Source organism: Apiotrichum porosum (assembly GCF_003942205.1).
Source record: "Apiotrichum porosum strain DSM 27194 chromosome Unknown scaffold_7, whole genome shotgun sequence".
In the NCBI taxonomy this organism is placed as follows: domain Eukaryota; kingdom Fungi; phylum Basidiomycota; class Tremellomycetes; order Trichosporonales; family Trichosporonaceae; genus Apiotrichum; species Apiotrichum porosum.
In genome coordinates this window covers 1,220,732-1,235,912 of record NW_021167114.1, presented here as the reverse complement: position 1 = coordinate 1,235,912, position 15,181 = coordinate 1,220,732, and the positions used below count along the sequence as shown (strand labels likewise).

The 15,181-nt window shown below is 61.8% G+C and overlaps 3 protein-coding genes across 3 annotated transcripts; 1 reads left to right on the top strand and 2 right to left on the bottom strand.

Moving 5' to 3' along the window:
• Window positions 1–66: 66 nt before the first annotated feature.
• EHS24_008764 (uncharacterized protein) lies at window positions 67–1,187 on the bottom strand (the record flags this gene model as incomplete). Its single annotated transcript, XM_028624066.1, has 5 exons — window positions 67–145; window positions 198–317; window positions 377–719; window positions 816–1,089; window positions 1,146–1,187. The coding sequence occupies 5 exons, from the start codon at window positions 1,185–1,187 to the stop codon at window positions 67–69; spliced, it is 858 nt and encodes a 285-aa protein (XP_028476040.1).
• Window positions 1,188–2,834: 1,647 nt separating this feature from the next.
• EHS24_008763 (uncharacterized protein) lies at window positions 2,835–9,520 on the top strand (the record flags this gene model as incomplete). The annotated part of the gene is made up of 7 exons (XM_028624065.1): window positions 2,835–2,942; window positions 3,000–4,256; window positions 4,303–4,582; window positions 4,637–6,133; window positions 6,867–7,368; window positions 7,460–7,728; window positions 7,770–9,520. 7 exons carry the CDS (start codon window positions 2,835–2,837, stop codon window positions 9,518–9,520), a joined length of 5,664 nt encoding a protein of 1,887 aa, XP_028476039.1.
• Window positions 9,521–9,794: 274 nt separating this feature from the next.
• On the bottom strand, window positions 9,795–13,814 carry EHS24_008762 (uncharacterized protein; the record flags this gene model as incomplete). Its single annotated transcript, XM_028624064.1, has 1 exon — window positions 9,795–13,814. The coding sequence occupies one exon, from the start codon at window positions 13,812–13,814 to the stop codon at window positions 9,795–9,797; it is 4,020 nt and encodes a 1,339-aa protein (XP_028476038.1).
• Between the last annotated feature and the right edge of the window lie 1,367 nt (window positions 13,815–15,181).

The following is a 15,181-nucleotide window of genomic DNA, read 5'->3' as shown; positions in this document are numbered from 1 at the left end:
AAGGTGGACGTATGCATGTCTATGACTAGTACTGCGAGAGAGAGAGAAGAGACGCGCTCGCTCTCGCTATGACAAGAACTCGAGGGCGCGCTTGAGCGGCGCCTCGATTGGGTCGGGGCCAGCGTTGACGCCACCGACAGAGTACCTGGTGGGTGGGTTAGGAGGAGAGAGAGAGAGCATGGGGATGTGTGACGCACGAGTAGAAGAGAATCTTCATGGCGAGGGCCATGCCTGCGTGTAAAGCGCCGACACCAATGACGAGGAAGCGCAGCATCGGGTGCTCGCTAGCGGCGAGGACGGGGTAGATGTTGGTAACGCTGGAGATGGAGGATTAGTGGGTCAGGTTACGTACCAGACGGTGAGAAACCAGACTTACAGGAAGAAGCCCGACGACAGTGCTCCGAGACCAACGAGGACCCAGCGAACAATGCCCACGGGGATGAGGCAGAGCAAGCTCACGGGCACAAACACGCTCATGGCGTAGCCGTAGATACCGAGAGCCTCGGCGGGTCCCCACTCGCCAACCCCGAGCCATTTTGTGGCTGCCCACAGCAAGGCCGGGACGGCCATGCCGTAAATGTAAATCAAGGTGGTGGCGGTCGAAAGCAGCGGGATGTTGGTGACGACAGTTTCGCCTGCGAGGTACTGGGAGATGGACCGTGTGAGTGTCGAGGTGGTGTACAGGACGAGGATGAGGGATGTGAGGGTCCAGAAGGGGCCTGTGAAGGGAGTTAGCGGTGGCTCTAGACGTTAGATGGTGACGGGCAGCAGCGGCAATGTAGCTTTGCTCTTTGCCCTTTGCCTCTGTGACTCACCATACATGTCCACCTGTCCGTCGCACGCGTCTGCAATGAAGCCTCCACGGGGAATCATCGACATGGCCACACGGCGCAGGACGGTGCTTGTGTCGACGTCAAAGTAGACCTGGTAGTAGGCCAAGTTGAAGAATGAGTGAGGGACAGCGCTTGTATCGCGCGTAAAGGATGCGCCTGTTGCAGCACGACTGCTGCCGCCGCCGCCGCCGGTGAGTGGGGTTGTGGCCGAGTCCTGGGCATCGTTGAGGTAGGTCTTGAACTGGAGACCGCCCGACTGTGAGGGGGGGTGGTGTCAGCTTGAGGGAGCATGGTGTGAGTGTTTGGCTATACCTCGTCTTCGTCCACGTCTACGATGGCGTATCCTTGAGACATTGGTGTGTGCTGTGAGTTGAGAGAAGGGGGGGGGGGGTGTGGTAGGTTGTGAGCTTTGGACAGCAGCAACATTGGCACATGTAGTGGACCTCCACACACGCCGTACGTGCGTGGGGTGGGGTGATTCAGGATGACGCGACGTGCGCCTATGGGGGGGGTAAATAGGACTGCTGGGAAATACGGCGGTGCAAGGCATGCCTAAACGGGACATCAATTACGTAATGGTCACTAAGGAGTTTCAAACAACCGTGGGATACCCTGTTGGTGTGTGTGCCTGTGCTGTCTGGCTGCGGAGGTGTGTGGTCTGGACCTTTTTATTGACCCTTTAACCCCCCTTTTCCTTTTGACGCAGGTACGCAGGCGCGTAGGGCGAGATGTGGGCTGCGGCTGCGGCGAGGATGAGACAGAGAGAGACGGAATGGACGCGTCCGCAGTGAAAACCCACACACACAGGTTTTGTATGTTTGTCGTCGTGCCCGCCGTGTGCTGGCCGTGTGCTGGCGCTTCTGGGTGCGTTTGACGTTTTGGGCCAAACCCCTTTTTCCCATGTGTGTGCAGGACCCACACCCAGGACGGCCAGGACCACCCCCCCTCTCGCTTCAGCATCGTTCAGTCCCATTCTCATCATTACTCTCACATCAGCATCCATCATCATCAGTACATCGGCTGGCCCGATACACACGAGTCTACACACACCATACACGCACAGGCGCACCAGGTCTATTGATTAGACTTGTAACCATCTCAAAGCAGAGGATCAGGAAAGGATCAGAGGTCAGAGGCCCAGAGAGATCCAGGGACCGTACGGCAGCAACAGACGCGCACTGGAATCCACCCCCCCCACCGCACACGGCCAACACCGCCTTGCCGAAAGTCTTCCAGCCGAACAGCAACCCACCCCGGCCACCACGTACCACCACGCGCACGCGACGTGGTTTAAACACACTCAACGGTCCGCCATCAAAGGTTGTCCGGTTCGCGTTTTCACATACATACACGTCCGCCTCTCTACACCACCCCTCCCCGTCCGTACACACTCTCACCGGGTGGCAACATTACCTGTGAGGCTCGTCCATCGCTATCAGCCAGACGACACCCCCCGCGACGCCGGTCCGTTCGCAACAACCCGCAGCCAGTGCAGCTGCTGCACAGACAAAGTCTCAGTGTCGTGACGACAGGGGTCTCATCAAGAGCTGGACCACATCCCGTTGAGCTCGTTCGACAGCCTCTTGTTTCTGCGTCGTCTATTTACAGTTGCCCTACACACCCACCCACCCAAAACCCCGCGCACACGCACAGACCGGTTCCCCCCTCCCCCCCCCCCCCCCCCCCCCCCTCACAACCTATACAATTAGCGCCGTCACACCCCGCTCGCACGCACACATTGTACGCACTCGACTGGCTCGCTATCTCTAGACCATCCAATTGTCTCTTTGTCACACACACACACACTCTCTCTCACTCTCTCTCTTGTTCACACCGAGCTGGTCTCCGTGATCGCCGCACCGCCCTCTCCGCGTTACACTCGTCCATCCGCAGCTGCCCACACAGCATAGACGACGCTGCGACGCGCACACGACAAAACACACTCCTCTCCCTTGACAACACCACCTCTCCCCACCCGCACACAAGTGCACAACAACAGCCATGGCGGAAAACGTCACGGACACGACCATTCAGTCGTTCCTCAACAGTCGTGGAACGGCAAACTCAAAGGGTGTCTTGACACAGGCAGGCCTCAGTATCGGCTTATCAGTATGTGGTGCACACGGTCTTCTTATTGTTACACGTCGCTCATGCTCTCTTGCCCAGGTTGTGACCCTCCTTGCCTTTTCCTTCTTCCGACCCCGCCAGACAAAGGTGTACGCACCCAAGGTCAAGTACGGCGTGACCGGTGCCGACCAAGACTATGATCCACCACCACCGTCCCTGCCGTCTGGCTTCTTTGCGTGGCTCAGCCCCGTTCTTCACCTCAAAGAGCAGCAGATGATCGCCAACATTGGACTGGACGCCACTGCCTTTCTTCGCATGCTTCGTATGCTCCTCAAGATCTTTGCTGTTATCTCAGTCTGGTGTGCAGTGTTGATGATCATGTTCGGCGTGTACAACGCCAAGAGCACCACCTCGACCATGACTGATCTCTCCGTCGTCACCATTCAAAACGTCAAGGCCGACACCACGTTGGGCAGCATCAGCAACTGGTGTGCCGTTGCGGCGTCGTACATTGTCACTTTTACCGTCATGGGCTTTGTGTGGTACAACTGGCGCGTAATGGTCCTCCTCCGTCACAAGTGGTTCTTGTCACCTGCCTACCAGACCAAGGTCTACTCCCGCACCATCATGGTCACCAATGTGCCCAAGGAATACCGCAGCGACGAGGGCCTTGTTCACCTGCTCGGGCAGCTCAAGGTCGACGGCATCAAGATTGCGGCCCAGATCGAGTCGTCGACAGCGGGCCGTCGTATCGGCGACTTTCCCAAACTCGTCGACGACCACAACGACGCTGTCAAGGACCTGGAGCACTGCCTCGTAAAGTACCTGAAGGGTGGCCAGATGGCAAGCAAGCGTCCTACCCTCCGCAAGGGAGGCGTCATGTGCTGCGGTGGCAAGAAAGTCGACGCCATCGACTACTACGCCAAGCAGATCAAGTTTCTGCACGACAACGTTGAAGAGCGTCGCTCCGTCATCAACTCGCTGTTGAAAAAGGAGCGCAAGGCGCGTAAGGGTGGCGCCCGCCCGCCTCGCGTCGAGGGCGAAAACTATGGCTTTGTGACCTTTAGGACCATTGCCGAGGCGCACCGCATTGCACGCACGCATGCAGGCAAGGCCAAGGAGCTTGGCGGCGCACAACTGCAGCTCGCCCCCATGCCCCACGACATTATTTGGGACAATCTCAGAAAGGAGCCCGTGGAGCTTGCCTCGGCCCGCTCGTTTGGTTTCTTCCTTTTGGGTGGCCTCTTCATCGTCAACGTTGTGCCTCTGGCTCTCGTCTCGTTCCTCTCTGCGCTCAGTTCGTTCGCCGCAATCTGGACCTGGCTCGGCGACTGGCTCGCAGCAAGCAAGTGGTCGGTGAGTCCTACAACACGAGTGTCTGTTCTCGTTCTAACACCTTCAGTTTGCCCTCGTGACTGGTGCCCTCGGCCCCATCCTCTCGACTCTGTTTAGTCTGTTTTTGCCGGCTCTTATCCGCCGTATCTGCAAGTACCAAGGTGCAGTCACCCGCAGTCGTCTCGACCGTGCCACCACCGCCCGCTACTTCTTCTTCATGCTTGTGTGGTACCTCATCCTCTTCACACTCATGGGTGCGCTCTACAACATTATCACCGGTATCATCAAGCTGGTCGGCAAAAAGTCTGCCCTCGAAATTCTCAAGTCGTTCGAGGACATCCCAGAGCGTAAGTGGAAGGAAACGGTAACAATGAGACGCCATTCTGACTCCTTTGCTTCAGTGTTCAGCAGTTCTTATATCAACCAGAGCACCTACTGGCTGACCTGGCTGCCTCTTCGTGGTTTCCTCGTCATCTTCGACCTCATCCAGCTGCTCAAGCTCGCCTTGGTGTCGCTTCGTCGAGTCATGTTCTCGTACACCCCGCGCGACATTCGCGACCTGACCAAGCCACCCTACTTTGATTACCACGTCGTCTCTGTCAACATCTTGTTCATCGCAGCCGTTGGACTGGTGTACGCGCCTATCGGTCCCCTTGTCACCATTGGCGCGACGCTGGTGTTCTGGTTCTCGCTTGTGGTCTACAAGTACCAGCTGCTCTACGTCTACGTGTCCCGCGCCGAGAGCGGTGGCCGCATGTGGAACGTCTACTGCAACCGTCTTCTCTGGGGTGTCCTGCTCATGCAGCTCCTCATGGTCCTCACCACTGGTCTTATCCGCGACCACTGGCTCGACGCTGTCGCCGCTGCGCCCCCAGTCCTTATTCTCGCCGTGTTCAAGGTCTACATGGCCAACACGATTGAGAGGAAGTTCACCTACTACCAGCCGACACCGGAGGAGGTGCAGGCCTCCCGCAGCCCCAGCATGGACCTGTTGGACAAGAAGGGCAAGCTCGCCGACATTGAGAAGAGCTTCCTCCACCCGGCTCTTCTGCAGGACAAGCTCTACAAGATCATGGTGCACAAGTCCCAGGAGGCTCTGGCCCGCGAGGTCCTCTCTGCCTACCCTTGGTTCGCCGGCAAGCACCAGCACGACGGTGTGGAGATCAGGGCCGTTCGCGAAGAAAACCTCGAGTACGACCCTGCACGCGACGGCCCCGTCGAGGAACGTGCTGTCGACTGGGACGCGCGCTCGATTGCTACCACGCTCGACCTGGACTCGGCGACGAATGCGGCACCTTCTGTGTATGCCATGTCAAGCCAGCCTTCGTTCAACAAGGGCTTCAACCGGTCCACCGACGAGCTGCTTGCCGACCCAGCTCCGCAGGGCGTCATGGGCTCGTACAACAACAGCGCTGTTCGTCTGAGCGAGGATGGGCCCCTCCTTGACCCATGGGAGCGTCAGAACGCCGGTGTGCCATACCCGCCTAGCGCCAGCCGTGTGGGTCCCAGTGCCTACAGTGGCAGCGCGCCGCAGTACACTGCCGAGCCGCAAGGATACGAGAACCAGCAAATGTACGGCCGTCCGCGGAACGGAAGCCAGGGTAGTCTTCTGGATCAGTACGGCCAGCCCGCTGTTGGAGGTGGTGGAGGTGGTCGGCCCCGTAACAACAGCCAGGGCAGTGTCAACATGCTCGAGCAGTATGGCAGCATGCCCCAGCGGTCGCGCAACAACAGCCAAGGCAGCGTCAACTTGCTGGACCAGCATGCGCCCCGGCCACGAAACGGCAGCCAAGGCAGCATGGACCAGTTCTACTCGCAGCCTGTACGCAGGCAGGAGAGTGGTGGTGGTGGTGGTGGTGGTTACTCGCAGCAGCAGTGGCAAGGCGGTGCTGGTGGCGGTAGGCAGTATTAAACAGTTAGCTAAACACATGCGCTGGCCGCAGAGGGACGACCTCGTATTTATTTTCACTAGACCACTGCATGTATCTATCACAGGCTTGCCGCCATTGTTGCTTTTTGTGTGCCAGTTAGCGTCGTCGGTTGCATGCGACGCGACTGGAATTACATTTGGAGAGCGTGCTGGCAATCTATTGCGAGCGCGCGAGCCACGGTCACGTGCCCATGCGACGGGATCAAACTGTCGACACGCGAGACCGGTTGGCGTGTCTCGCTCGTTGTGGGCGGCCAGCGCCAACGAGTGGGTGGTCCACTGTTCGATCTCTCTCTCTCCATCGCTCTTTCCATTCTCCCCCATCATCACCGTTCCCCTTGCCCCCCTCCTCGTCACTCCCATCACACACACAGACACGACGTGCACCACCTCGCACACACCGCATTCCAACTCCCGTATCCAGCCGTCCTACCCCCCGTCAAACACTCGCCACCCTGCCGCGACACTACAAGGAAGGCGCCGGCACAATGGGGCCAAGTGCGTCGCCCAGTCTCCCTTGTCGTGTTTCTTCGTTTTGCTGACCGTCGTCTCTACCTTTTGTTCGTCTCGCATCCCACTCTCACACTCTTTTGACTCGCCAACCTCCTTTATAACATTTTATGGTGAACCTTCCGCCCCCGTCTCCTCCGCCTTCGTCCGCATCCTTTGCTCTGGTGTGCGCTGTGCTCCACCCTCTGCAGCCTCGCCCCAGGCCTTGGCAACCTCACCCAACCAGTTCAACCACTTTTCCCCCTTGTCACCCGACATGACGAACAGTGCACTGGACGCAGACCCGGAAATGAACGCCATCTTAGGCATCGTGTCCAGTTCAGCAACATATCGAGGCGACGACGACGATGACGAGGACGCAATCGACCACTCGCTCGATGACCCTGCCATCGCCTCTGTCAACCCTACCAAACACGCTACCCCCATCCGTCAACCACGCGGCCCGTTGGTCATGTACTCGCGCGAGGAGCTCCTCACGCTGTCGGGCCGCAGTGTCGTCCCGGCTGGGTTCCCGCCTCTTGAATCGTGGTTTGGTAACCCGGTCAAGCAGCAGGGCAACCAGCAGCACGACGACCCCGCCATCGCTTCGATCGGCGGCCGTCGTGCAGGCCCCGGTTTCGGTGAAGGGTTCGGGTTTGGAGGCGGTATCGGCGGCGGACGTGGTCTGTCGCGTGGTCCTACGCGCAACATTGGGTGAGTTTTGCGCCCATCCAGGCGCGCCGCATGGTCGATGCGCTGGGATCAACCCTTCCACCGTCCCTACGAAGCAGCTAACAGATTACAGGTTACGCCGACAGCCCGAAGACCCGGCGATCGCAGAACAGAGGGGAGCTCCCAACTTTGGTGGCCCTATGGGCAAGTTTGCCGTCCGCCCAGGAGAGCGTGGCATGCGTCTAGGCGGCGATGAGCTCCAGAAGGGCCAGGGCGGCGGACAGGGTCGTGACCGTGACCGTGACCGCGGCGACCGTGGTGATCGTGGTGATCGCGGAGACCGTAACGACCGCAACGACCGTGGCGACAGGAGGCGAGACGACGGCGATTGGCGTCGTGGAGGTGGGTAATGTGTGTCGTTTAGAACTGACTCGATTCTCCAGCGTCTGACCGCCCTCCACACATGCGCAACGGCGAGGCATCGCGCCGCGGACCTGGGTACGGCCGGTTCGAGGACGACTCGTCCGAGCCTGCGTGGATGAACGACACCGCAGACACTGCCCTTGAAGACCCAGCTATTGCGAGCGCGAGCGGTGGCGCAGGCGGCTCGGCTGCCGGCGTGGACAACCTCATCCAGTTCATCCCTGGCGAGGACATGATCGCAGCGCACAAGCGTGCAATGAAGGCTCGCGCAGCCGGTACATCGCCGTCTGACAACTGGCGGGCAGGCGACAAGCCCCTGGTCTCGTTCTTTGGCGGCGCCCAGCCTGCACCAGCAGCTGCTGGGCCGCAGAAGCCTCGCGAGGTTAATGTGGCCAACTACTTCAAACACAAGGCTGTTGATGACGACGAGGACGACGCGATCGCTTCCAGGGAAGTCAAGGTGGAGCGGGAAGAGACGAACGCGTTCCAGAGCCGTTTCCAGCGTTTCTTTGGACAGCCAGCGCCCGGCGCACCTGGACCTGCGGGCGGAGCCCTTCCTCCTCCCCAGCAGCAGCAGCAGCAGCAACAGATGGCTCCTCCTCAGCAGATGCCACAGCAGATGGCGCCTCCCCAGCACCTCCCGGAGCGCTCCATCGCCCGCACACCCGAGCTGCAGCTCCCCGTGTCGCACTCGCAACAGCCATCGCCCGGCGCTGGCGTGCCCCAAGGACACGGCGGACCCCCTCCTGGTATGGCCCGCCAAGCCCAGCAGGACCTGGCCGGCCCTCGCGTCGACGACCACATGGCCAAGCTTATGGGTCTGCTCTCCACCAAAGGTGCTAGCCCCGGTCCTCGTGCCGAGTCGGCAGACATCAACGCCCGCCAGCAGCAGCAACACCAGCAGCAGCAGCAGATTCAGCAGCAGCAGCAGCAATACCACAACTACCCGGGTCCACCCCCTGGCATGGGCCCCGTGTCACCGCAGTACCCATCGCCCAGCGACGCTCATTCCATCCAGAGCCCCGAGTACATGAACGCGCCGATCCACCGTCACGAGCAACAACAGCGCCACGAGCAGAGCCCCGATCACGGCCACCCCATGATGCCTCCCCACTTCGCTTCTCCTCCTCCTGGCGCCGACCCGCGCCAGTTCTACGGCCCCGGCCCACAGTACGCACGTTCCCCCATGAGCGGCGAGCCGCCACGCGGATTCTACGACCGCCCTCCTCAGGTCGAGTCGCGCGGCCAGATGGCCCCTCCCGACCTGCTCCAGCTCCTCAACCAAGGTGGCAGGCCACCCATGGGTCCTGGTGGTCTTATGGGTCCTCCCAACATGGGCATGCTGCCCCCGCACCCCATGCAGATGGGACCTCAAGGTGTGCCCCAGGGCATGTACGGTCGCGGCCCCACGCCCGACGACCTCCTCCGCGGTCTGCAGGCTGGACCGAGTGGCGGTGCGCCGCCCCCAGGCTACCTGCCTATGCCCCGTGGCCCAGCGCCTGGCAGTCTCCCCAGCCCCCAGGCTCTTCAAGGTGGACCTCTGGGCGTGTCCCCCGGTGGCATGAATGGCCAGTCGCCAGCCGGCTACCCGCCCAACATGCAGGGCTTCCTCCCTCCCCAGCAACCTCAGTTTGGTTATGGCCAGCAGCGTCCCATGCCCCCCATGGGCTACCAGGGCGGCGGTGGCGGCGGCGGTGGTTACCCGCAGCAACAGCAGCAGCAGGACATGCTCGCCACTCTGCTTGCGGCCAGGCCTAGCGGTGCCCACTAGTCATCCAGTTTGACCAACTCCAACCAGCCCAGTTTCCACACTCGCCCAGTCAAGTCACTCAGGCTTACCACAGGGAGCCCCTGTGAGCTAGATGGCTGCAGCCCCCCGCCCCGCGCATCTGGCGCTGGCGCCATTCTTTTCTTTTCTTTTTCCCTCGTTCTCATTTCCCACATCGCCTCTGACCCGTCGCTTTCCGTACCCATGCAATGTGACCATGCATTCTGTACCTGTACATATATACCAAACGTGCGTGTGTGTGCGCACGCGCGCGCGTCTATCCCTGTCCTGTGTACCTCTTCCTGCCCCAGGCGCGCCACATGTCGGCCCAGACCTCGTGCTCGGCGTCGCCGGCGTCGCCGAGGCCAAACGGCCTTCCGACACCTTCACCCTCGCGGCCGCGGCCGTCGGCACGGCCGCCCGCAGTGACCACGTCGCAGAGGCTGAACAGTCCCGGCTCGAGCTCACGGCGGACCGAGGGCGACAGGCCACACCACGCGTCCGAGGCGGCGCGGGCGTACGCGACCAGCAGGGCCGGGGCGTGCTTGGCCAGCGGTCCCGCAAGGGCACGCGGGGCGTCGCCGTCGCCGAGCGTGCCAGTGTTGCTGCTGCTACCGACGCGCGCGGTGGCAAGCGAAACAAAGACACGCGCCAGGAGAGCGGCGTGCGCTGATGCCGGGTCGTCGGCGGTGGTCTCGGGCTCGACGCCGAGCCAGAACGGCCTGCGTGCCGCTGCCTTGCTGCGGCCAGCACGGGCGCGGGCGCGCTGCAGGAGCGCAAAGGTGGTCGAGAGCGTGCCGACGATTCCTGGGAGGTGCGCGAGGACGAGGTCGGCGCGGTGGCGGGAGAGCGTGAGCAGAGGGGTGAGGGCCAACACGACGAGTTCGGGGTTGAACGACGCGGGGCGCGAAGAGGCGTCCGGGGTGAGAGTGGCGGTGAGCGTGGTGAGGATCAAGGCCGCGTCCGCGGCGCGAAGGAGGCCCGTACGGTCGTCGACCAAGCTGCCGATGAGGCGGAGCGCCTCGGCAATGATGTCGACGTCGCCGACACGCACGGCACGGTCGAGAGATGAAAGGAGCTCGTGCAGCTGGGTAGCGAGGGCGCGGCCACTGCCCTCCACAGGCGCGGAGACAAGGACGCGGATGGCGTGCAGGGCAGCGACAAGCTTGCGTCCCGAGCACGTAGTGGCGAGAGCGACCACTGCGGAGAGGATGGTGGCGTATTCGTCCGCCGAGAGGGTGCGGACGTACGCACGGAAGGGCGCCTCGGCGGCACCCGCGTAGCGCGCCGAGAGAAGGAGGAACGCGGCGAGGACCGTCTCGGCCGAGCCAGAAACGGCGGCAAGAATGTCCAACGAGACGGCGGCGAGGGGCGCGGCGGCCTGCTTGTCGCTGGCGGAGAGGACGGCAGCGAGCAGCTTTGCGCCAGTCTCGTCGTTGCCCTCGGCAGCTGCACCACTGAGCCAGCGGGAAAAGCGCGTGAGCGAGCGGTAGGCGGCAAACACGTCCGCATCGGCGACCACAGCGTCCGAGGCCAGAGCAGAGGCGACCCGCGGAGCGAGGTATCCCCTGGCGGCCTCGTCGAGAGCCGTGAGCTTGGGCTTGATGTCGTCGGCGTACTTGTCGACCGACTGAGTCGGCAGGGCATCGAGCAAGAGCGCCGCGGCGGCAGAGCGCGTGTCGGCGTGCTTGAACGGCTTGCCCTTGATGGTGTCGTCGAGAACGGAGACCAGGGCCTCACCACGAACGCGTGCGAGGTGGGTGTACGTGGCACCTACAAGAGCAAGAGTCGAGGCCTCAACACCCTCGGCGCTCTTGAGGAGCTTCTTGACCTGCTTGGCATCCGGGTAGACGTCCGCCGCGGCAAGGCGTGTGAGCCACGTACGGATAGCGGCGCGGGTCTCGTTGTCACCCTCGCCGGCAGCAGCGTCGGTTGCATACGCGGCCTCAAGAAGGGCCACACGAGCAGGCTTTGACAGCCATGCGGCGGGACAAGCGGAAAGAACAACAAATGCGCCAGCCTTGGCGGCGGGGAGGGCCTTGAGCAGCGCATTGCGGACGTTGGCGAGCTCCCATGTCTCGGCGTTGGAGAAAACACGCTTAACGGCCGCGGCGACTGAGTAACCCTCGTCGGCGGTAGAGGCACGAGCAATCATGGTTCCTGCAAGAGTATCAAGCTGGGCGCTGGTGGCCGTAGCGTCGAGAACAGCAAGGCCACGCTCGGCAGTCAGAGTCCATGCGGCGGCAGCAAGAGTCTTGTCCGTCACTGTCGCGTCGCGGCCTGACCACGCCTTCTTGGCACTGCCGTCCAACACCGAAAGGATAGCGTCCACAGCAGTGGCACGCTCAGTGGCGTCAGAGTCCTCGGCGTGAGCCGTGAGGGCGAGGTGGGTAGAGACATAGTGGAACGCCTCGAGACGGAGCTCGGCGGTGCCAGCCACAACGGGGACGGCAACACCGTCGTTGCGGAGGATCAAGCGAGCGGAACGGGCGACGCGCAGGCGTGCGGCAGCCACGAGGTCGGCAGAAACGTTGACGGCGTCGGACTTGCGCTTCTTCTTCTTCTTACTGTCGTCTTCGTCCTGCTCTTCATCCTCGTCCTCGAAGGCACGGGCAGCAGCACCGATAGCGCCCTCGACTTCCTCGCCGCCCTCCTTGGCACGAGCACCAGCGTCCAGCACAACCTTGGTCAAGCGGGAGAGCACCGCAACAAGACGAGCAGGGGCATCCTCGCGCTTGCGCTTGCCGGCCAGGGCAGTACGCACGCGAAGAGCAATGTCGTCGAGCAGACCAGCCCACTGAGCACTTCGCCTACCGCCGAGGTTGGTAGAGCGCACGGCGGCAGCAAGTTCGTCGCGGAACTTCTTGTCAGACAGAGGTCCGGCAGCAACGAGCGTGTACACTGCCGCAAGGGCATCGGCGGGCAAGCTGGCGTCAAAGAGGCCCTGGGCAGCATCCGCGAGGGCATCGAAAAAGTTGCCCAGCGAGTGGGTGAGCTGGTGGAAGCGGAGGAGGGACGAGAGGAGAGCACGGGCGGCGGCATGGGTGCGGGCGGGGGAAGCGAGACACCAGCCAACAACGTCGGTGCCGATGGCCGCGTGGTCGTGGTCAAGACGCTCGAGGGCATCGAGGGTGCGGAGGATACGACCGGCGAGGCCCTCGTCTGTGGCGTTGACATCAGAGGCACCGTATGCGGACAGCGCAGACGCCGCACGGCGCGCCTCGGCGGCGAGAAGCGTACCTGCGCGCTCGTCCGTCTCGAGGTAACCGCCCCAAGTGAGGAGGGTGTCCCAGAGACGAAGGTGAGCGCCCCAAATGGCCTCGACCAGAGGGGGAACGCCAGCAGACGATGATGGACGGGCAAGGGCGGCGTCCTCGAGGCTGTTGGCCAGTTCGAGGCATGCAGCAAGAGCCGGAATCACCGCAGCACGGGTCTTGTCGGCCACGACAACGTCGATGGGAGTACGCTCGTTGGCGGAACGGCCGTACAGGGTGTAGCGGTGCTGCTTGGTCGCGGCGACAAACGCGTCAAACAGGTGTGGGACGAGCTCCAGAGCTGGGGCAAAGTCGGCTGTGGGCGAGGCCGGTGTGAGAGGACCCAGGAGGGCCTTGAGGGGCTCGATGGTCTGCAGAGTCTGGATGGGGAAGAAGAGGGGCCCAGTCAATGGCTCGAACGTATCCCGCAAGCTCGGGTGGGAAGCAAGAGTGGCCGCATACGCTGGAAGGGAGGAGTGGAGGGACTGGGCAATCTTCTTTGAGTTTTGCGACGAAGGAAGCGTCTCGGTGAGCGAGTTGCAAACCAGCGTTGCTGCAGGGGACAGGGCGTTTGCCAGCGAGGTCGACGGTGACGCAGCAAGAACAGCAACGAGCTTGCCCCAGACCTCTGCCCAGGCATCGGCCTTGTTCACCTCGCCGCCAAACAGGAGAGGAAACGAGGCGGCCGCTGCGAGACCCAGGCCCTCGTTGAGGGTTGGAGGAGATGCCGCAGTCGAGGTAATGTAAGTTGCAAGGAGGGTGAGAGGAGCGACGGGAGGGGATGCGCACGACGGGGTGACGGCGACGAGGAGGTTGTGGTAGTGTGGGTCGAGGATGGGGTTGTTGGCACCTGCCTTGGCCCTTGTCCACGCTTCGACGATCCAGTCGCGCACCACATCTGCCTTGCGTGGGACGACGAGGTCGACGTCGTTCCAGGCTGCTGTGGCGAGCTCAACCTTGGAGGGCCCACCCTTTGTTGGTGGGTCTGCGGCACCCTTGAGTGCCTTGATGAGCGAGGAGCCCGTGATGGGCGTGCTTGCCATGGCTGCAAGGAGTGTGGTGGTGGTGGGTGGTGGGGGTTGTTTATGGGATTATCCAGGCGGCCTGCCATTCAGCAGAAATTTAGAAACACACTGTGCGTGGGTGGAACGGCGCGGGTGGAGGTCAACGGGAGCAAATACATGAACACGTGGGATGCGCGTGGCCGGCGCGTGGCGGCAATGGGTGCAGTGGCCTCCACCACCGATTCACCACACAGAGTTTATGCATAGCACAAGAGTGGTCATTGTTTGTCTACCGCGGGGATACTACCTCTGTACCACTGCAAGACAGCACGCCTCGTTGTTTCAAGGCCTTGAACACTCATACACGGGCGACATGTGGGGGGAGGGAACGGCTGGAACGGGCCGACAATGCTCCGAGGTACTAACTCTCCCTCCTCGTCCTCTGTACCTCTGTACCTCTGTCTGCTACACACCAAACGGATGTCGCCCTCAACTCCCGAGGGCTCCTGCACCCGGATACGCCATCTTGCCCAGCGCTTGTGATTTTCTGTTCTGTCACCGGGCCGATTACTGTAAGATAGGGTGAGGGAGGGGGCGAGGAAGGCGAAATGGACCGACGAGAGAGAGAGAGAGTCAGTCTCTGTGTTTGACACCAGATGTCTCGACAGTCTCTTCTGTAGACGCTGCCAGATGGCAGTGGAACAAACTGTTTCACCTGCAACTATGGCGGCTGTGTGGTGCGGGTCATCTCGCAGAACATGACATGGCCCAGGAATGCAAAGTGAAACCCGGCCGCTGCCACCATATGCACGCGTGTCAGCAACAGCTGGCAGACTGTGCACGCTGTCGATCCTCCCTTTTTGTCCTGGGTGGTGGCGTTTGGGCGGCTGGCTGCGCGCAACCGGCGCTCCGGTCCCAACGTCCCAACCTTCTTTACACGTGCAGGCAGAGCAATTCGCAGCAACAGCAGCAACAGCAGCACGGCCACTTGCGGGGTTACTCGAGCCATGCCATTGGGTGCTCGCCGTCGTCTTGTGAGCCGGCGGCGCTGTCAGGACTGTTCGGCTCATTGTCCTCCGGCGGTTGGGTGGTGGCGGGAGCATTCCTCCCCTGTGTGGGCCCTGGCGGGTGGGTGCGTGGAGGCGTGGCAAAATGTCATTGTGACAATGACGCGCACAATAAGAACGACGAGCGAGCGAGCGAGCAAACCGAGACAATAACCCACAAGGTCACAAGCATAACCGGCAAAGCAGCAGTGAGCAAAACACCACATTCTGCACATCTGCCACAGCAAACACGCACGCGTTTATAACACGGCCGATCCGCTCCACCGCCAGATCTCTTCTGTCTCTCAATCATTCTCACAACACCACAATCACAACCACATCCAACCACCACACCCACAC